This window comes from Drosophila rhopaloa, unplaced genomic scaffold (genome assembly GCF_018152115.1).
Source record: "Drosophila rhopaloa isolate 14029-0021.01 unplaced genomic scaffold, ASM1815211v1 contig_196, whole genome shotgun sequence".
In the NCBI taxonomy this organism is placed as follows: Eukaryota; Metazoa; Arthropoda; class Insecta; order Diptera; family Drosophilidae; genus Drosophila; species Drosophila rhopaloa.
This window is the reverse complement of record NW_025335079.1, coordinates 189519-208596: the sequence shown is the minus strand read 5'-3', so window position 1 is coordinate 208596 and position 19078 is coordinate 189519. Positions and strand designations below refer to the sequence as shown.

The 19078-nt window shown below is 42.1% G+C and overlaps 1 protein-coding gene across 1 annotated transcript in view; it reads right to left on the bottom strand.

Annotated features, from left to right (window-relative positions):
- Positions 1–290: 290 nt before the first annotated feature.
- LOC108049103 (lachesin) overlaps positions 291–19078 on the bottom strand; it is a 162389-nt gene continuing 143601 nt past the window's right edge. The window contains exon 9 of the mRNA XM_044459362.1: positions 291–679. Within this exon, the coding sequence (XP_044315297.1) occupies positions 489–679 (191 nt within the window). The 3' untranslated portion in view covers positions 291–488. The remainder of the gene's footprint in view (positions 680–19078) is intronic.

Below are 19078 nucleotides of genomic sequence, written 5' to 3'. Positions count from 1 at the left end.
ATAGGCTCTAGTTTGCATAAAAACGGACAGACGGACGGACGTATGGACAGACGAAAGTACGGGTAAGGCTAGATCCACTACCCTAATGAAGCTGTTCAATAATATATTTTCTTTGACCGAAATTAACATAAGGGTATTAACTTTAATTAAGAATGAGAATAATGACAGTATTGTCTTATGTCTATTTTTTAAAAGTATTAGTTTCTCTTTATAATGTGGGTGTTCTTCCAAACAACCGATATCTTAATTTTAAAAACAAAGCTTTTTGACAATAGAAAACGTGTCGCAGTTTTATCGTTGTCTTACAAGTTACAAGTTACTTGAAACAAACCTATTCTAAGTTATCTAAATGTGAATATTGGGATATACGAGTCATTTAAAGATTTTTACTTTTGGCAAAAGCCAATCAAGGTGCATTGTTTCGAAACTTTTTAAGCTGTACCCACTCATTTTTAAGCATTTTTTAAGAACTTAATGGAGTTGCAATTTTAATCGTGGTTATACATACGTAAACAGAACATCAAAAAAAAAATCACTGATGCATTTTTTGCTTTCGTAGTGCACGGATGCTGACGTGATCCTCCATTTGTAAATATCCAGCGAGTACTAGGTGATGGTAGGGATCCAGGGGAATTGTAAGTCTTTTCATATCCGCTACGTGTGGGTAGATGAGTGTACACTAAAATGTATACATATAGAGAAGTCAGAAAATAGTTTAAATTCAGTAGTTGTGTGTGGTTTGACAGATCAAAACTTGTACAAATTAAGAAAAAATTAAAGTTTCAATTCTTGACAAGAAACAAATCTGGAATCAATGGTCTAATACCCTAACAAAGCAATCGGAGCCCAAAATACAACTCTTAGCCTTGCTGGTATATACAAATAAAAATATGGTCCGCATCGCCTACATACTCAACAACCACCTCTTAGTCTTACATTATTGGTCAATTTTTATACCTATTATGATGTTATGCCAATGTAACAAGAATAAACGATATAGTCGAGTGCCTTGACTATAAGATATCCTTTATTCAGCTAACGAATTAAAAAAAAAAACAAGAGAGAACGCTATAGTCGAGTGCCTCGACTATTAGGTACCCGTTACCCAGCTAAACAACTTAATATAAATATGCTATTGTATTGCGCCATCTACCCCAAGACATTGGTACCACGGGCCATGAAAGGCGGAAATGTAGGCGCTAGCCAGGCTTAAGCGTTTAATGGGTTTTTGGGCGTTAGAGTGGGCGTGGCAAACTTTTATTCGGCCAATCGATAGGTATTGACGAAACAAATACATATCAATTAAAATTTTCATAATAGCATCAAAACTGTGGCCACAGCTTGTGACAAACTTGCTGCGCTCCTCAAATCTACATGCAAAATGCCAATCTTCTAGCTTTTCTAGTTTCCGAGATCTCAGCGTTCAAACGGACAGACAGACAGACGGACAGACAGACGGACAGACAGACGGACATGGCTAGATCGACTCGGCTAGTGATCCTGAACAAGAATATATATACTTTATAGGGTAGGAAACGCTTCCTTCTACCTGTTACATACTTTTGCACGAATACAATATACCCTTTTACTCTACAAGTAACGGGTATAAAAATAGGTCCCGGCTAAGTCGCCTTTCGACAATTATAGCTTTTAAAAATGCCGAACTGCATCACAAGCTGAGGGGGAGCAGCACCCTAGCCTCCCGCTAACAGTTTTATCACTTACATGACAGACAACGTTTTTTAAATATGCAGAGATGTCATATTTATGAATTGATTTCTTAACCACTTCTAAAATAGAAGGCATTCGCTAAAAAAGCTATTAAGTTTGGTACCAACATTTACAGACCCATTTGTGGGTGTTTGAATATTTTTAAATAAACTTGCGCACCGTAGGGATAACTAGATTCTGGTTCTGAGATATCGACTAGAACGACCTGATTCTTTATTTCGTGCTCGCTACGTAAACGTCCGGCTAGCTCAGAGAGGTGGTGAGTTCGTTCCACCAAATTTGTATTGAGTGACTGCCCGTGACCAAAGCATAACGCCAGAATGGATTCAGTTGGTGCTGGTTTATTAATTCTCAAAATAGAGCCTTATTGCTACTGTTTTGTTGCCCGTTCTCGCTGTCTTCTGCTGCGTTGCTCCTCGCTGCTGCTATTACGTCGCTCCTGGCTTGCTGGTGCGTTGCTCCTGGCTTGCTACTGCGTCGCTCCTGGCTTGCTGCTGCGTTGCTTCGGCTTGCTGCTTCGGGTGAGTGAGATCGGGAAGGCTCCACCGAGACCCCGGTCCCTACCGGGCCGGCAAGGTGTATCGCCTAGCAGGTGAAACGATGTTTCGCCTTATCGCCTAGCCACCTTTATTGCCTGACACCGCGCAAGAACTCGGTTTGACCACGACCTAGCACCGTTGGATCTCAGCGTTGTACCCTCAGCCTTGTATACTTGTCGTCGTTCGGTGTCTCGACTTTGCGATCTTGATCCTCGGGTCCATGGGTTTTGATTCTACTTATTCCGCGTTCGCGCACTCGCTTTGATTCTCGCATTCGTACTGTCCCGAGCTGCGCTTGCGCCATCCTTTTATAAGCGCTGGAGGTGCTGTTATTCCCCTCGCCGAGCTCGGGTCCAAGGTCCACTGAAGTATGTTTATACAGTTTACTGTATGACCTCGTTGCCCTTGCCATATGAGGGTCCAAGTTCCGTATGTTTCCCGTTTGACCTGGATGCCCTTAATTTCTCTAAGCCGACCTCCTGCTTCGGGATTTGTGGGGAGTTTAAGACTCCTCACACGACATTCATACACACTGATCAAGAATATGTATGCTTCATTCAACTTGTTTCATACATATCAACGACCATGTAACTGGTATAATAGCTGGTATCGAAAAAACTCCATGACTAAAGATGATCCTTTATACCTGAAAAAATATACTTGATCACTGCAGTGTATCGAACAAGAAGTAAAACATTGCGTTCAATTCAATTCAACGCAGTGAAGGAGACATTTCCGACCCTATAAAGTATATATATTCTTGATCAGCATCACCAGGAGAGTCGATCTAGCTATGTCCGTCTGTCCGTCCGTCTGTCCGTGCGTCTGTCCGCCCGTCTGTCCGTCCGTCTGTCCGTCCGTCCGTTTCTACTCCAACTAGTCCCTCAGTTTTAAAGCTATCTGCTTGAAACTTTCCCAAAAGTTGTCTTTTGGCTCCTATAGCTACCATATAACTGAACGATTGGAAATGCCATAACTTTGGTGTTTTTAAAGTTAGGAAGTTGGGACTTTTTATGAGTATTAAGAATACATCATATGAAAAATTTTGAAGAATATAATTTGCAGAATATTCTGCAAGGGTATATCAACTTCGGCTCCGTCCGAAGTTAGCTTTCCTTTCTTGTTTTTACAATGTTAGACTATGTAAAAATAATTAACCGATAACAAATGGATTGAATAGATGGGTCATTCCTTAATGAAAAAGTTAATACAAATTAATATGCTTGATTTATAAAACCTTACGAAATATTTTACCGATTTCATTTTTTTTTCAAAGCCGTAACCAGTTTTATGAGTTTTTTTTTCCGAAAATACAATATTCTCGATGCTCGAATACTGAGCGTATATCTGATTTTATTCTGTTGCGCTTGCGCGATGGTTCCATGGTTTCTTCGGGAGCCAAACTGGTATGCCGGGATGACATTGCGTGCTTCCAGAAATGGTAGCAGGCTATTTGGTCTGTACGACGACGGAATTTTTTGGTCTTTTTCGGTTTTTAGTAGCATTATGATAGAAAATTTTTTAAACTTCTTTGTGAAGTAGCCAAAGTTGATGATCCCATTGAAGAATATACAAAGCATTTTTGGTGTTAGTAAGTCACCACCGGGTACCTTTTTTGGTTTTAGTTCCCTATTGACTTTTTTTATTTCGTTCGTGGATTTGTGCCAGGATTTGATCTATAAGATCTATAGTATTTTTTTACTTGTACTTCCTTTTCTTGTGGTTGGGAGATTTGACTGCTGCAACGAGTATTAGATTGCGAGATATGTTTTTGTCACGGCGAAATTAATCAAATCCGGGAACTTTCGGAGGTCATTTACCCGGGGCCGCATTGGTCAGGGGCCCAGCAGCGAGAAATTATTTTCTAAAATTAAGATGTTAAGATAAATTGAGAAAGAAACATATGAACCAAAAAGTCCACTTTTGTTCTATGACTAAACTCATTTAGCTTCTGATATATAACACTTCTGTATAATTCAAATAAGAATCGAAAAAGGTGTGGCGCTCGACAGACAGGGCCGTCTGGACCGACAAAAAACCACCTTACTATCTCGGAATGCCTTGGTCTTTCCTGTGATAACATTCCGCTCCTGATATATCTCTACGTTGCCTCCAAAACTCCGGCGTTCGGATATAAGAAGTTTTGGTACTCAACTTACTGCCCTGACTCAAGCATCTTCTCTTTGTTGATTTTTTACTGAGTCCTTAGTTGACCAAATTCCTCCTCTACCTTGGTACTCTTTGAGCCCGGAAATTGCTGTTCAGGATAGAAAACATCAAGATAAGGACGAGACATCCCATCGATATGGCAAGGTTAAAGGCTACTGTGTCAGAGATAAAAAAAGCGCTGCGATCGGCCAAGCCTAGTGCAATTGATCGTAACCTGTAACACCGATTTGTCTGTTGATCGCTGATTGCAAAAGATAGTCTCTTTACTCTATTTATCTTGCAAGAAGGCATGAAGTTTGGACAACAATCTCTAGGTTCGGGCTTCCCTTTGACCCTCCTGATGCTGTGCGTCCAGTAGACGAGAATGAAAATTAAAAATTAAATCCCATCCCGAACGCTTCGTGTGCGCTGGGTTTTTTGCTCTCTCATTCTTATTCTTATTTTGATGCTCGCGCACTCATTGCACGAGTTCGGTCGTTCAGTCGCAGAGATGCGCACTTTGAACAAGTTGCCCTGCGCTTGAATTTATCTTTATATGTATGCGTGTTCATGCATTCTCATTCAGGGGTCATGTGTGCATTTATTTCATTTCGATGCAGGAAGAATATTTTGTCTTTTGGTACTTATCATACTTGGTACCCTAACAATATGGGCGTATTTACTATTGGATTAATGATAAAAATAAGAATACTATATGTTATAATATATTTTTTAATATTTCAGCATAAATTTTCATTTGGTTTACAAATTCAAATCAGTGGTAGCAGGAAAATGCTTGGCATATATGTATGTATTCGAATTAATAGAAACCAATATACTGAAAAAGGAACAGGGCATATCGAAGTCTGTGTCACTTAAAATACGACTGCTCTTGAATGGTTGAGAAAACTTTTGAGAACAAACATACATAAAACAAGAAAGGAAAGCTAACTTCGGGCGGAGTCGAAGTTGATATACCCTTGCAGAATATTCTGTAAATTATATTCCCCAAAATGATTCATATGATGCATTCTTAATACTCATACTTCTTTTGAATTTGACATATATTCCCTTTTCAACCTCTTTTATAATGTAAGGGAGTGACAGTAACGGGTAGCATCGGTCATAAAATTAATTATATGGGATATATAAATATCAACTCAGGACGCGATCCTGGTCAAGAATATAAATACTTTATAGGCTAGGAGATGTTTCCTTCACTGCGTTGCACACTTTTGACCAAAATTATAATACTCTCTGCAAGGGTATAAATATATACAACTAGATCATTAAATAACAACATTAAACAAAATTACACTGCGAACCAAAAAAAAAATAAATCGACCAATAACAATTAATCATAACATTCAAAACATGTGTCCTAAAAAGTGTAAACAAAATAAAAGCCGAACAGCTGTTTTTGTTTGTCCCAGCACCCCTGAAATGCATTCGTCTGTAAGGTATACAGGCACCATCCGCTCGCAGAACAACAACAAAAGCTAATTTGGTTGAGTTTTCTCAACCACTCTTGTCCACTTTCTCCAAGATTTTCGAGCGGATTCTGCTTTTTAGGATTTAAGCTGTTAACGCCTTTCCAGACCCCCTTCCAAACCACCAGCTTGGCTTCCGTAGTCCCCATTGTGATATCGAGTAAGTGCGCTGAGAAGTTAACGATGTACTGATTGCTTTTCAAGATCGCAAATACTTCTGAGGCGATTTTCTCGACGATAGGCATTTGATAGGGTTAGGCATGAAAGACTCTGCTCATCGTCTCATTTTTGGCTAACAGTTTGCTGTAAACAGCCGTGGTCATTGTTCTGAACTACGCACAATTCGTGCGGGTGTCCCGCAAGACAGCGTTCTTGGTCTGGTATTGTATACTATTTACACTTCGGATCTTCACAGCTTGTGGTACACTCCCATCCACCTATGCAGACACTGCATTTCTTGCGGCTGGTAGCACCACCCACAGCCAGAGTGCTGGAAGGGCAGTGCTTCTGTCTTACGTGTGTCCGGTAGATCTACCATGAATTGGTACGCTGTTTGAGTACGTTGGCGAAAACATTTTATCCCGCTTTGGACCAGATTCCTTACTAGTTCCGCGTTTCAGCCATACACTTGTTATTGCCCACCGACCTCAGCACAGACACGCTAACATGCTCTAGATGAAATGCAGCAACTTTTATTTTCGCAGGAGCATCAAAACAATGTAGCCCAATCCTTCGTCATTGATGGAACCAAGTTGAGTTTCATACCTCCCCATTCGCGACTCTGGAGATGAAAGTGGGAGTCAGCAGCAGGTTCCGTTAATCTCAGGCTTTGTCGCGTCAAAGACTTAAATCTCCCACTAGCAGGTTCCGTGTATTTCCTTCTCATGGACCAGAAGGTCTTGTACGCGCCGTAAAGCTTAAGGCGACTTCCGAAGTGAGGACTCTTCCCAGTACAAAGTTAACTGTATTGCCTAATTCTGAAACCATGAACGCAATGCAGCCATTTTATAAGTTTAGGTAATGTTGGTATACCAAGATTATATTTTATACTAACTCTCGCCGACAATTCTTAGTGTGGGACACAAATATGTTTGCTTTGCATTTTTTTTATATCTTAGAACCTTAGCAAAGCAATGTATACATGGCTAACAACCACATGCGACTTCTTCAATACGGTCCCCCTTTACTCTGAAATCGTGTTTATAAACCCGAAATTTGCCCTGATAAGGTCAGTACTAAAGTAATCCTTGTGTTTTCATTTGCTCTCTCATTTATTACGAGGGAGCATCGTTATGTCTTTGGGTCTCATACGCATAATCTCTCCAACCCAATTCATGTTTTGGTTTAGCGGCAACTTATATTAAAAAAAAAAAAAAGTAATAAGCCTACAAACATTTTGGTGACCCCGATCAGTGCATGAAATTCTAGTTAACTTCTCGACTAATTTCTGCACATCTCTTAGATAAATTCCCGATCAACATGGCGATCGAATCATCTAAAATTAAAATTGTGAAAATCTCTCTTAGCGAGGGTAACTTGGATCAAATACTCTTCCGATCTTATTCCCAAAAAACTCAAAATTTTATTCAAGGAATGCTACTCACCTTGGGATCTTTTACAAAAAAAATATTTAAAATAGAAAAACAATAATTTAATCAGATGGATTCAGCTTGGCAGCTCACACGTTTATCGCCGATTAAGATAGGAAATTAAAGTAGTTAACAATGCCGCTCTTTAACTAATATTTTTAAAATTTCAAGTAGTCAGCACTTTATTAAACATTATTATTAAGATTTGTTTAGGTCGGCGGCCCACTGTACCGCCGCTGCTCACTGAGTTTTCCGAGCTTTTCGCTCTCGCCCCTCTTGCGCTCCCGCGCTTGCTCACTCGCAGCTTCCTCGCTCCGGAGCGTGGGCCGACAGTACGACAGTACGGCCACCTCGACAGTAATTGAATCCAAGTATAATTACTGCTACTCCGTCTATTCGAGGTGTATTGTCCAGCTTCAGGACCTAGCAGACAAGGCCACCTCCCAGTCCACTCAGGCTTCCGTCAGTGTTCCCACACCCTGGTGATTATCTTCGGTCGCCCACCTTCAGAGATGTTTTCACCGCAATATGCATCCACAACTTGCGTCTCACACCGGTGGAGAAGTTTTTCCATCTGTTATCCAAAACAAGTGGCGATGCGTACGCCATTATTTCCGAAGCCCCGCTGACCAATGAAGTGTTTATCTCCGCGTGGCGAGGCCTCACCGACCGCTTCGAGAATCGACGGTTATTTGTCAATATCCAGTTGAAATTCCTCTTCAACATTCAGGCGGTACCCCAAGAGTCCGGAACCGCTCTGAAAGAGCTGCAAGGCACAATCCAAAGTTAGCTGACAGCCTTTGAGATGTCCTCTACTAAAGTCGTTTTTTTATATTTATTGTTGAACACGCCTCACAAGGATGGACCTTATTTTCGTGTATTGTCAAATTATTTCTAAAGATCCCAAAAAAAAAGCGGATAGCGAGTGCTCCATTCTTGGGTATGTGTGAGCAGACGTTCCCGGTATCGATTTGAGGACTTACAAATCGTCTCCGTTACCGTCGGCACTTTCGTGTCCTGGAACATTACTCGGTTTTCTACATAATGGTGCCACTTCACCCCCAGTTTACTCCTGAGAGCCTTTGTAATGCACGAAGAAGCCAGTCCATTTTGTCATGTTTTGTTCTTGCTGATCCACAAACTCGATCAATTTGTCCCTTTCAACAAAGGCGACGGGCGACAGGGCAACTCCGAGGTACGTCACCTTATCTTCGTGCTTGAGCCTATTCCCATAAGGCGTAAACTTATCTTCGTGCTTGAGCCTATTCCCATCCAGGGCGGAGAGCAAATGTGGCATGCTACGTTTTGTCAACATTTGGCGCAATGTTCCATCGAGAAGCCGAGCACTCAAATTTGTCCAAGAATGTCTAGACACGTCGGGAGGCGGACGTAGTGGTGGGTTTGGAAGATCCTAAGTGTAAAATGTGTACAGGCCCGGACCAAGGACGCTTCCCTGCGGGACACCAGCACGAATTGAACGAAGTACAGAACGGTGTCCACGAATATCTACACCAAACTCCCTATTACATAAGTAAGAACGATACAATGAGAAACCAGAATCTTTCAGGCAAACGCGGCATTAGCTTGTAGAACAGTCCTTCGTGCCAATCCCTGTCAAAGGCCTGTCGAACGTCGAGAAAAACGGCTGAGCAGTTTTTGCGATCTTCGAAGGCACCCAAAGCATGGTTAACTACTCTGAGCACTTGCTCGACAGAACAATGGCGACTAAAGAAACCAACTGGTGGCTTGGAAGTGCGTCTTCAAAGGCGTTAATAGCTAGAAGTCCACCAAGCATGATCCGCTCAAAAATCTTGGATAAAGTGGACAGCAAACTAATCGGCCTATTGCCACCATTGTGACTAATGCACGTTTCCAAGGTGATGCAAAATGACCAAGGTCCAGGCAAGCATTGAAGAGGAGACAGAGCTGCGCAATGACCGACCTAGGCAGAGCCTTTGCTACTTTGACATCAATCGCGTCCATGCCAGGAGCTTTAGTCATCTTGGTCATTTTGTCTAGTTTTCGTTGATCTTAATTAAAACGAAAAGCTTTTTATCGTAAAAAACAGTGACTTATACCACTAACCATACAACATATTGACTCGTCATTTCATTCAACGAATTTGGTCACAAAATTTTTCAATCGGGAGGCCCCAGTGCTGGAATCAGCAGGCCCCGGACAAATTGTTTAACGACTATAATGTACAGACAAAAAATATTCGAAGTGATTTTCTTAAATTTATATTACTCTTTTAAATCAAGAAGTAAACTTTTAATGATTTTTACTATAAAAAAAATTATAAAATTAATTATCATTAAATATAACATTCAAAACCAGTGTCCTAAAAAACGTTCTTGTTTCTGTCCCCGCCCCTAAAATTCAATCGTCGGTAGGGTATGCAGGCACCATCCGCTCGCAGAACAACAACCAAAGCTGATTTGGTTTGAAGTTTTCTGAACCACTAAGCGCAGACACCGACTGCGATGTGCCCTGTTCCTATCTCATTAGATTGATTTATATTATTTGGAATACATTCATATATGCAAAACATTTTTTTGCTACCACTGATTTGAATTTGTAAACCAAGATGAAATTTATGCTGAAATATTAAAAAATATACTGTAACATATAATATTCTTATTTTTATCATTAACCCAATAGTGAATACGCCCATATTGTTAGGGTACCAAGTCTGAAAAGTAGCAAAAGACAAAATATTCTTGCTGCATCGAAATGAAATGATCGCACACATGCACCCCTGTATGAGAATGCATGAACACGCATACATACAAAGCCCAATTCAAGCGCAGGCCAACCTTCTTCAAAATGCGCGTTTCTGCGACTGAACGACCGAACTCGAGCGCGAGCGTCAAAATAAGAATTAGAACCCGAAGGCACACGAAGTGTCCGGGGCCTGCTGATTCCAGCACTGGGGCCTCCCGATTGAAAAATTTTGTGACCAAATTCGTTGTATGAAATGACCAGTCTATATGTTGTATGGTTAGTGCTTATACGTAATTTGCATCATTATATTATCTAAAATTGTTTCACGTGTTTGCTTTGCTCTACATTATTCTTGAGTTTACCGCAAACTTCTACACTTGTGTTGTTGTTGGTGCATTTGCTTGCTCATCGTTTCGTCGCGATCACTCACATGCGCGTAAAGCTTATCACCGACAAAACTGCAGGCTGCGCTTTCTACATATACGTGGTTTTTCTACGCGTATATATCAGACAACAACATATCAATTTAGTATGTCTACCTGATGCATCAAGCTTTGCCTTTTAAATGGTAAACTCACCTATCGACATACCACAATTGGTTGCTGGCCAATGCATTCGTAACTCGAATTAGCCCAGTCTCCAATCCTGGAGACCCTTACCATCCTACACCTGATGTTACTTTAGAAGCTAGACAAACGTCGTCTTTCTTTGGTCCGTAACAATGCTTATTTTACGGTGACGAGTAATACTCTAGAACCGAAAGTGCTTGAAGGTGCAAGTTTACTGACCGCCGAAAACCTAGAGAGTTAGCTCTGGCTCTCCCGCCCTGCTCTTTACCGCTCATACGCCATGGAGTAAGCAATGCAAGACTCCAACAGAGATTCTGCCGCCTAGCGCAACAACAACAGCAACTACTACGACTACTACAACGGTCTCTGTCGCCAACAATGCAATAACGACTCCACCCTCTTCTTGTGCTGCAGGTAAAGCAACAACACAACCAAGTGCAAAAATCGGTGCAAACGGCAAAAACAAAGCTACGGTAGAAGAAGTGACAATTCTGCAAGCGGGTTCGGCCATGCAGACAGGCATGGATCGCTACATTAATATCTCCAAGCGCAAGCTAACACCCCCAAAAAACTCGGACGGCAATAAGCCAAAAATAAATCGTTCCAACAAAGGCCCTGAAAACCCCGGGCCATTAGATAAAAATAGATTTTCCATTTTGGCGGAGCCTGAAATAGAGTCCGAACAATTAGCCCCAAGGAAACTAAAGCCCCCACCTATTTTTATTCGGAAGAAGATCCCGAATGCCCTAGTCAACAAAATAGTTGAGCTTGTCGGAAAAGATAACTTTCATGTTATTCCGCTTAGAAAGGTAGCGAAAAACCGAAGACGATTTCCGAGCAGTGTCGAAGTACTTAAACGATGCCAAAAAAAAGTTGCAAAGGTTTGCAAGTTGTGCTAAGGAATAGAACCCGATGTGACCCTCTCCGAAATTACAGAGGCCTTAAAAGAAAACGGTTTTTGCGCAAAAAATGTTATAAACATTATGAACAAAAAGAAGAAGCCGCAACCACTCTTCAAGGTCGAGCTGGAGCCAGACAGCAGAACTTTGAAAAAAAACGCAGTGCACCCGATCTACAAGTTGCAGTACCTTCTGCACCGTAGGATCACAGTGGAAGAGCCGCACAAACGGACCGGGCCAGTGCAATGCACAAATTGCCAGGAATACGGTCATACCAGGCCTTGCTGCACCCTCAGGTCAGTATGTGTAGCTTGTGGAAACTGCCACGGCTCCGAACCCTGCCATGCCAACAAGGAAGACTCTCTCACTAAAAGTGTGTAAACTGCCAAGGAAACCACTCCGCAAACTACAGAGGCTGTCCACAAGGTGATGAAAAGTCGGATGCAACGAGCGACAACGGCACGCTCCCTGAACACACAAAACACTTACATGAGATCAAAAACGACACCGGAAGTTTTCTTCGCAAAAGCAGCTATATCATCATTTGGCCTTTCAATTACCACCAACGGAATGTCTTACGCCAGTGCTCTAAGATCAGGCACAGCTCACATAGAGCCGAAAATTGATAACATCCAGCAGACCATGGGACAGCCACAAAGTAACATGGAATCTATGATGATTACTTTGCAACAAAATATGATGCTGATTCCAGCACTGGGGCCTCCCGATTGAAAAATTTTGTGACCAAATTCGTTGTATGAAATGACCAGTCTATATGTTGTATGGTTAGTGCTTATACGTAATTTGCATCATTATATTATCTAAAATTGTTTCACGTGTTTGCTTTGCTCTTCATTATTCTTGAGTTTACCGCAAACTTCTACACTTGTGTTGTTGTTGGTGCATTTGCTTGCTCATCGTTTCGTCGCGGTCACTCACATGCGCGTAAAGCTTATCACCGACAAAACTGCAGGCTGCGCTTTCTACATATACGTGGTTTTTCTACGCGTATATATCAGACAACAACATATCAATTTAGTATGTCTACCTGATGCATCAAGCTTTGTCTTTTAAATGGTAAACTCACCCATCGACATACCACAATTGGTTGCTGGCCAATGCATTCGTAACTCGAATTAGCCCAGTCTCCAATCCTGAAGCCACTTACCATCCTACACCTGATGTTACTTTAGAAGCTAGACAAACGTCGTCTTTCTTTGGCCCGTAACAATGCTTATTTTACGGTGTCGAGTAATACTCTAGAACCGAAAGTGCTTGAAGGTGCAAGTTTACTGACCGCCGAAAACCTAGAGAGTTAGCTCTGGCTCTCCCGCCCTGCTCCTTACCGCTCATACGCCATGGAGTAAGCAATGCAAGACTCCAACAGAGATTCTGCCGCCTAGCGCAACAACAACAGCAACTACTACGACTACTACAACGGTCTCTGTCGCCAACAATGCAATAACGACTCCACCCTCTTCTTGTGCTGCAGGTAAAGCAACAACACAACCAAGTGCAAAAATCGGTGCAAACGGCAAAAACAAAGCTACGGTAGAAGAAGTGACAATTCTGCAAGCGGGTTCGGCCATGCAGACAGGCATGGATCGCTACATTAATATCTCCAAGCGCAAGCTAACACCCCCAAAAAACTCGGACGGCAATAAGCCAAAAATAAATCGTTCCAACAAAGGCCCTGAAAACCCCGGGCCATTAGATAAAAATAGATTTTCCATTTTGGCGGAGCCTGAAATAGAGTCCGAACAATTAGCCCCAAGGAAACTAAAGCCCCCACCTATTTTTATTCGGAAGAAGATCCCGAATGCCCTAGTCAACAAAATAGTTGAGCTTGTCGGAAAAGATAACTTTCATGTTATTCCGCTTATGAAAGGTAGCGAAAAACCGAAGACGATTTCCGAGCAGTGTCGAAGTACTTAAACGATGCCAAAAAAAAAAGTTGCAAAGGTTTGCAAGTTGTGCTTAAGGGAATAGAACCCGATGTGACCCTCTCCGAAATTACAGAGGCCTTAAAAGAAAAACGGTTTTTGCGCAAAAAATGTTATAAACATTATGAACAAAAAGAAGAAGCCGCAACCACTCTTCAAGGTCGAGCTGGAGCCAGACAGCAGAACTTTGAAAAAAAAAACGCAGTGCACCCGATCTACAAGTTGCAGTACCTTCTGCACCGTAGGATCACAGTGGAAGAGCCGCACAAACGGACCGGGCCAGTGCAATGCACAAATTGCCAGGAATACGGTCATACCAGGCCTTACTGCACCCTCAGGTCAGTATGTGTAGCTTGTGGAAACTGCCACGGCTCCGAACCCTGCCATGCCAACAAGGAAGACTCTCTCACTAAAAGTGTGTAAACTGCCAAGGAAACCACTCCGCAAACTACAGAGGCTGTCCACAAGGTGATGAAAAGTCGGATGCAACGAGCGACAACGGCACGCTCCCTGAACACACAAAACACTTACATGAGATCACAAACGACACCGGAACTTTTCTTCGCAAAAGCAGCTATATCATCATTTGGCCTTTCAATTACCACAAACGGAATGTCTTACGCCAGTGCTCTAAGATCAGGCACAGCTCACATAGAGCCGAAAATTGATAACATCCAGCAGACCATGGGACAGCCACAAAGTAACATGGAATCTATGATGATTACTTTGCAACAAAATATGATGGAATTTATGTCCTTCATGAAAACCACAATGCAAACCCTTATGCAAAACCAAAATATCTTGTTACAAATGCTTGCAGCTCAGCAGTCCAATTAAACCATGCCTAGCCTTCGAATAACTCTGTGGAACGCCAACGGTGTTTCACGGCATAAACCTGAAATAACTCAATTTCTGAACGAAAACCACATCGACGTTATGTAGCTGGCAGAAACGCATCTCACCAGCAAATATAACTTTAAAATACGGGGATACACATTCTACGGACCGATCATCCAGATGGTAAAGCGCATGGCGGAACTGGCATCTTAATAGGAGACCGCGTCAAACACCACTTTCACCAACGGTTTGCAAAAAATCATCTGCAAGCTACTTCGATAAAATTACAGTTGGGCAACTGCAACCTTGCCATTGCCGCTGTCTACTGCCCACCCCGCTTTACAGTCTCCGAAGACCAATTCTTGGACTTCTACAATGCACTTGGTGAGCGATTTATAGCAGCAGGAGATTACAACGCCAAACACACGCACTGGGGATCCCGCCTTGTGACCCCCAAAGGAAGACAATTATATAATGCACTCATTAAAATATGCAACAAACTGGACTACGTTTCACGAGACAGCCCTACATACTGGCCTACAGATCCTAGAAAACTACCTGATTTAATTGATTTTTCTGTGACAAAAAACATTTCTCGCAATCTGATATCAGCAAAATCGCTTTTGGATCTATCATCGGACCACTCACCTGTGCTTATAACACTTCTTCAAAGCCCGGAATTAATCGAGCACCCTCGCAGGCTGACGTCGCATAGAACCAACTGGCTGAAGTTCAAAATGTACGTAAGTTCCCACATTGAGCTAACTCCACAGCTCAACATCAAGGAGGACATCGACTGCTATGCCGATGCACTGGAATCTGTACTCGTCGCAGCAGCCAAAGTCTAAACACCGCAAGGGTGCGACGGGCACTCACACCAACACAAAACTAACCTTGAAATCGAACAGCTTGTTCTGAAGAAAAGACGTTTCAGACGTGCTTGGCAAACTAGCAGATCGCCATCCTCCAAACAAAGTCTTAAGAAAGCTGGTCGCAGACTTACCAGGGCTCTAAGGCAAGAAGAAGTAAAAGCACAACGCCAGTACATTTTGAAACTTTCACCCACCAGCACTAAGCATCCCTTGTGGAGGGCCCACCCAAATCTAAGTGCGCCGGCCGAAACAGTAATTCCCATAAGAGACTCTTCAGGCAGCTGGGCCAGAAGCGACAAAGACAGAGCTTGTACATTTGCTTTGCACCTTCGAAATGTTTTCCAGCCAAACCCTGCAACTAATTCATTCGCACTACCGTCGCCGTCAATTCGAATCGAATCTGAGACGGAGCCAATTCTGTTTCAACCAAATGAAGTTGCAAAAGTAATCAGCGAGCAATTGAAACCAAAAAAGGCCCCAGGCGGTGATCAAATAACTCCCAAAATGTTAATCGAACTTCCAAACTGTGCAGTTGAGGTTATTTGTAAACTCTTTAACGGGATTACACGACTTGGCTATTTTCCAAAAAAATGGAAAAATCGGTAATAAAAATGATCCCAAAGCCAGGAAAAGATCACACAATACCAGCTTCGTACAGACCGATAAGTTTACTCTCGTGTCTGTCAAAACTGCTCGAAAAATGCCTTTTGACGCGCATAATCCCATATCTGAAAGAGCACAACGTTATTCCAGCACACCAATTTGGCTTTCGAGAAAGCCATGGAACAATAGAGCAAGTCAACAGACTAACAACAGAAATACGGACTGCATTCGAGCTCCGAGAATACTGCAGTGCGGTATTCCTTGACGTTGCACAGGCTTTCGACCGAGTCTGGCTTGATGGCCTTATGCATAAAATCAGAACGATACTGCCGGGAAACACTCACAGTATACTTGAATCGTACCTTTACAACAGAGCCTTCGCCATGAGATGCACTATAGAGGCTGGAGTTCCCCAAGGTAGCGCCCTTGGTCCAACTCTATTTCTCCTCTACACCGCAGATATCCCCACGAACGAGCGGCTAACTACTTCTACATTCGCAGTCGATACCGCGATCATAAGTCGGTCCAAATGCCCAATTCCGGCAACAGCACTACTAGCTGATCATCTCGTTGTAGTGGGGAGGTGGTTATCAGACTGGCGTATAAAAATAAATGCGCAAAAGTGTAAACATATAACGTTTACTCTTAACAGACAAACGTGTCCCCCGCTAACCCTAAATAACACGCCACTTCTACAAGCTGACGATGTAACGTACCTTGGCATCCACCTAGACAGGAGACTTACATGGCGGAGACATATCGAAGCTAAGAAAATTCACCTAAAACTAAAATCAAACAGTCTCCATTGGCTTATAAACGCGCGCTCCCCCCTCTGCCTGACTTCAAGGTCCTGCTCTACAATTCAACGCTTAAGCCAGTCTGGACCTACAGCTCCCAATTGTGGGGAAACGCGAGCAGCAGCAACATCAACAATTCGAAACGAAAATCGCAACAATTTTCATCTTGCCTTCACCTTGATACTCATCTTTTAGTAACAATAACACTTCATCCTACCCATACCCTTTTCCTCACTCCAACTGTATTTTCACGCCCCTAATTAGTGAGGATGATGTTCTTGTACCGTAGCTGTGTTATAAAAACATGTGCCGATGCTTTGTGCAAGCCTTTATCTAAACTTTTTCAGATATCCCTCCTAGATTCGTATTTCTCTGAAGCTTGGAAGGAGTCTTTTATCATTCCACTTCATAAAAAGGGAAGCAAATTCGATATTAAAAACTACCGCGGTATTGCAAAACTGAGCGCGATCCCCAAGTTTTTCGAACACCTTATTACCGCTTAGCTATAGCACCAATGCAGCTCAGTAATGTTCCCAACTCAGCATGGTTTTGTGAAACGAAGGTCAACAACTACAACTCTTCTGGAATCCTCAGTCATCAGAAGCGCTTTTAAAAATAACAATCAAACTGATGTTATTTTTACGGACTTCAGTAAGGCTTTCGATTCCGTAAACCATCAGTTATTATTGAAAAACTAATACTACTAGGACTCCCGATCACGTTGACATACAACATTCAATATACCTTTCGAACCGTACTCAGAGAATAGCTTTTAGGGACACAATCTCAAACTTTGTTCACGTGAACTCTGGTGTTCCGCAAGGAAGCCACCTAGGACCCCTACTGTTTTCAATTCTCATAAATTACTTGCCTTAAGTAGTTCTCTCTTCTCATGTTATGATGTATGCTGACGACGTTAAACTTTGTTTGCCGTTATCAAATCCCAATTCCCATGAACTCTTGCAAGCCGATCTGAACAACCTTCATTCTTGGTGCATCCAGAAATATGGTTCTCCATCCCAGTAAGTTCTACTCGTCACTTTCGACATATTGCTCTCGATATTTGTAAGACAAATTTTGTTGTACATGATCCATTTAGCATTTTATGTTCGCAATATATCAAACTGTATTTTTTGATATTTTCTGAATGCTCTGTTAATTTAATTTTAAGAAACATCCTAACTCACCTGTCCTTGCCCCCTCCCACTTGATGTAAACTATGTTTATGTTCGCAGATATTTGCTAACTTTAATGTAATAAATAAATAAATTCAAGAGATCTAGAGATTGTTGTCTGGACTTCTTTGCTTGTTGCAAATTCAAATGGAGTAAAGCGATTCTCACGATCATTAGCAAATACTTCAGCAATCTCAGAATCACTGTAGGCCCAAGTCCATCACTACGTTTAAAGAAAAACTTCTGAAGCGGCTGTCTTGTAAGGTTGCGGGTGCATTTCCACAGCGCAAATCCGTGATTCTAATAATAAAATGACTTCCACTCATATTAATAATTCAATCAGCACCTCTAAACTTGGTCATGGATTGTCTGAGCCTGTTGAAGCTAACTTGCATTCGGTGTCGCCACGTAATGCCTCTTCTCAAGCTATGTCCAAGAAACGCGATCCCCATCCTCCACCCTTCCTTTTGAAGGGCATCACTGATTTTAGGCAACTAATGCCTTGCAATCTTCTGTGAGCAATGGTTTTCGCCCCAAGACAACTGGTAAATCTTCCTGTATGGTTACTGTGGATGACGGCAATGTTTATGTAGTCCAGAAGCTTTTCTAGGATAATGGATTTCCTGTCAGCACTTTTCAGTTTAAAAATGAACGAGCCTTTCGTGTCGTCATCTGGGACTTCATTCTTTCACTGAAATAACTACGGCTCCCAATTGTGGGGAAACGCGAGCAGCAGCAACATCGACATTATTCAACAAGCATAATCAAAAATCCTGAGAACTATCACTGGGGCACCTTGGTATGTTCAGAACGACAACATCCACAGAGATCTTGGCATTCTACCCGTAAAAGATGAAATATCAAAACAAAAAGCGTCCTACCACACCGAGATAACTTCTCATCCAAACCAGCTCGCCAGGGGCCTAGCCAGAGTTTCCAACCGGACCCGATTGCAACGCAATGACCTTCCAGCTCAGCAATAGTTATTAGAGCCCCTAAATCTCGCGCCAGTCACCTTGACTGTCAGATAGTTTTTTAATTTAAGATTCTATATACTTATTGTTAGTCTCAATTCAGAGAAGATCCAATAAATAAAATGCAAAATGTTAAAAAAAAGGGCTGCAACTTGACCATTTGATGTATCTAATAGCTCGTTCAAATT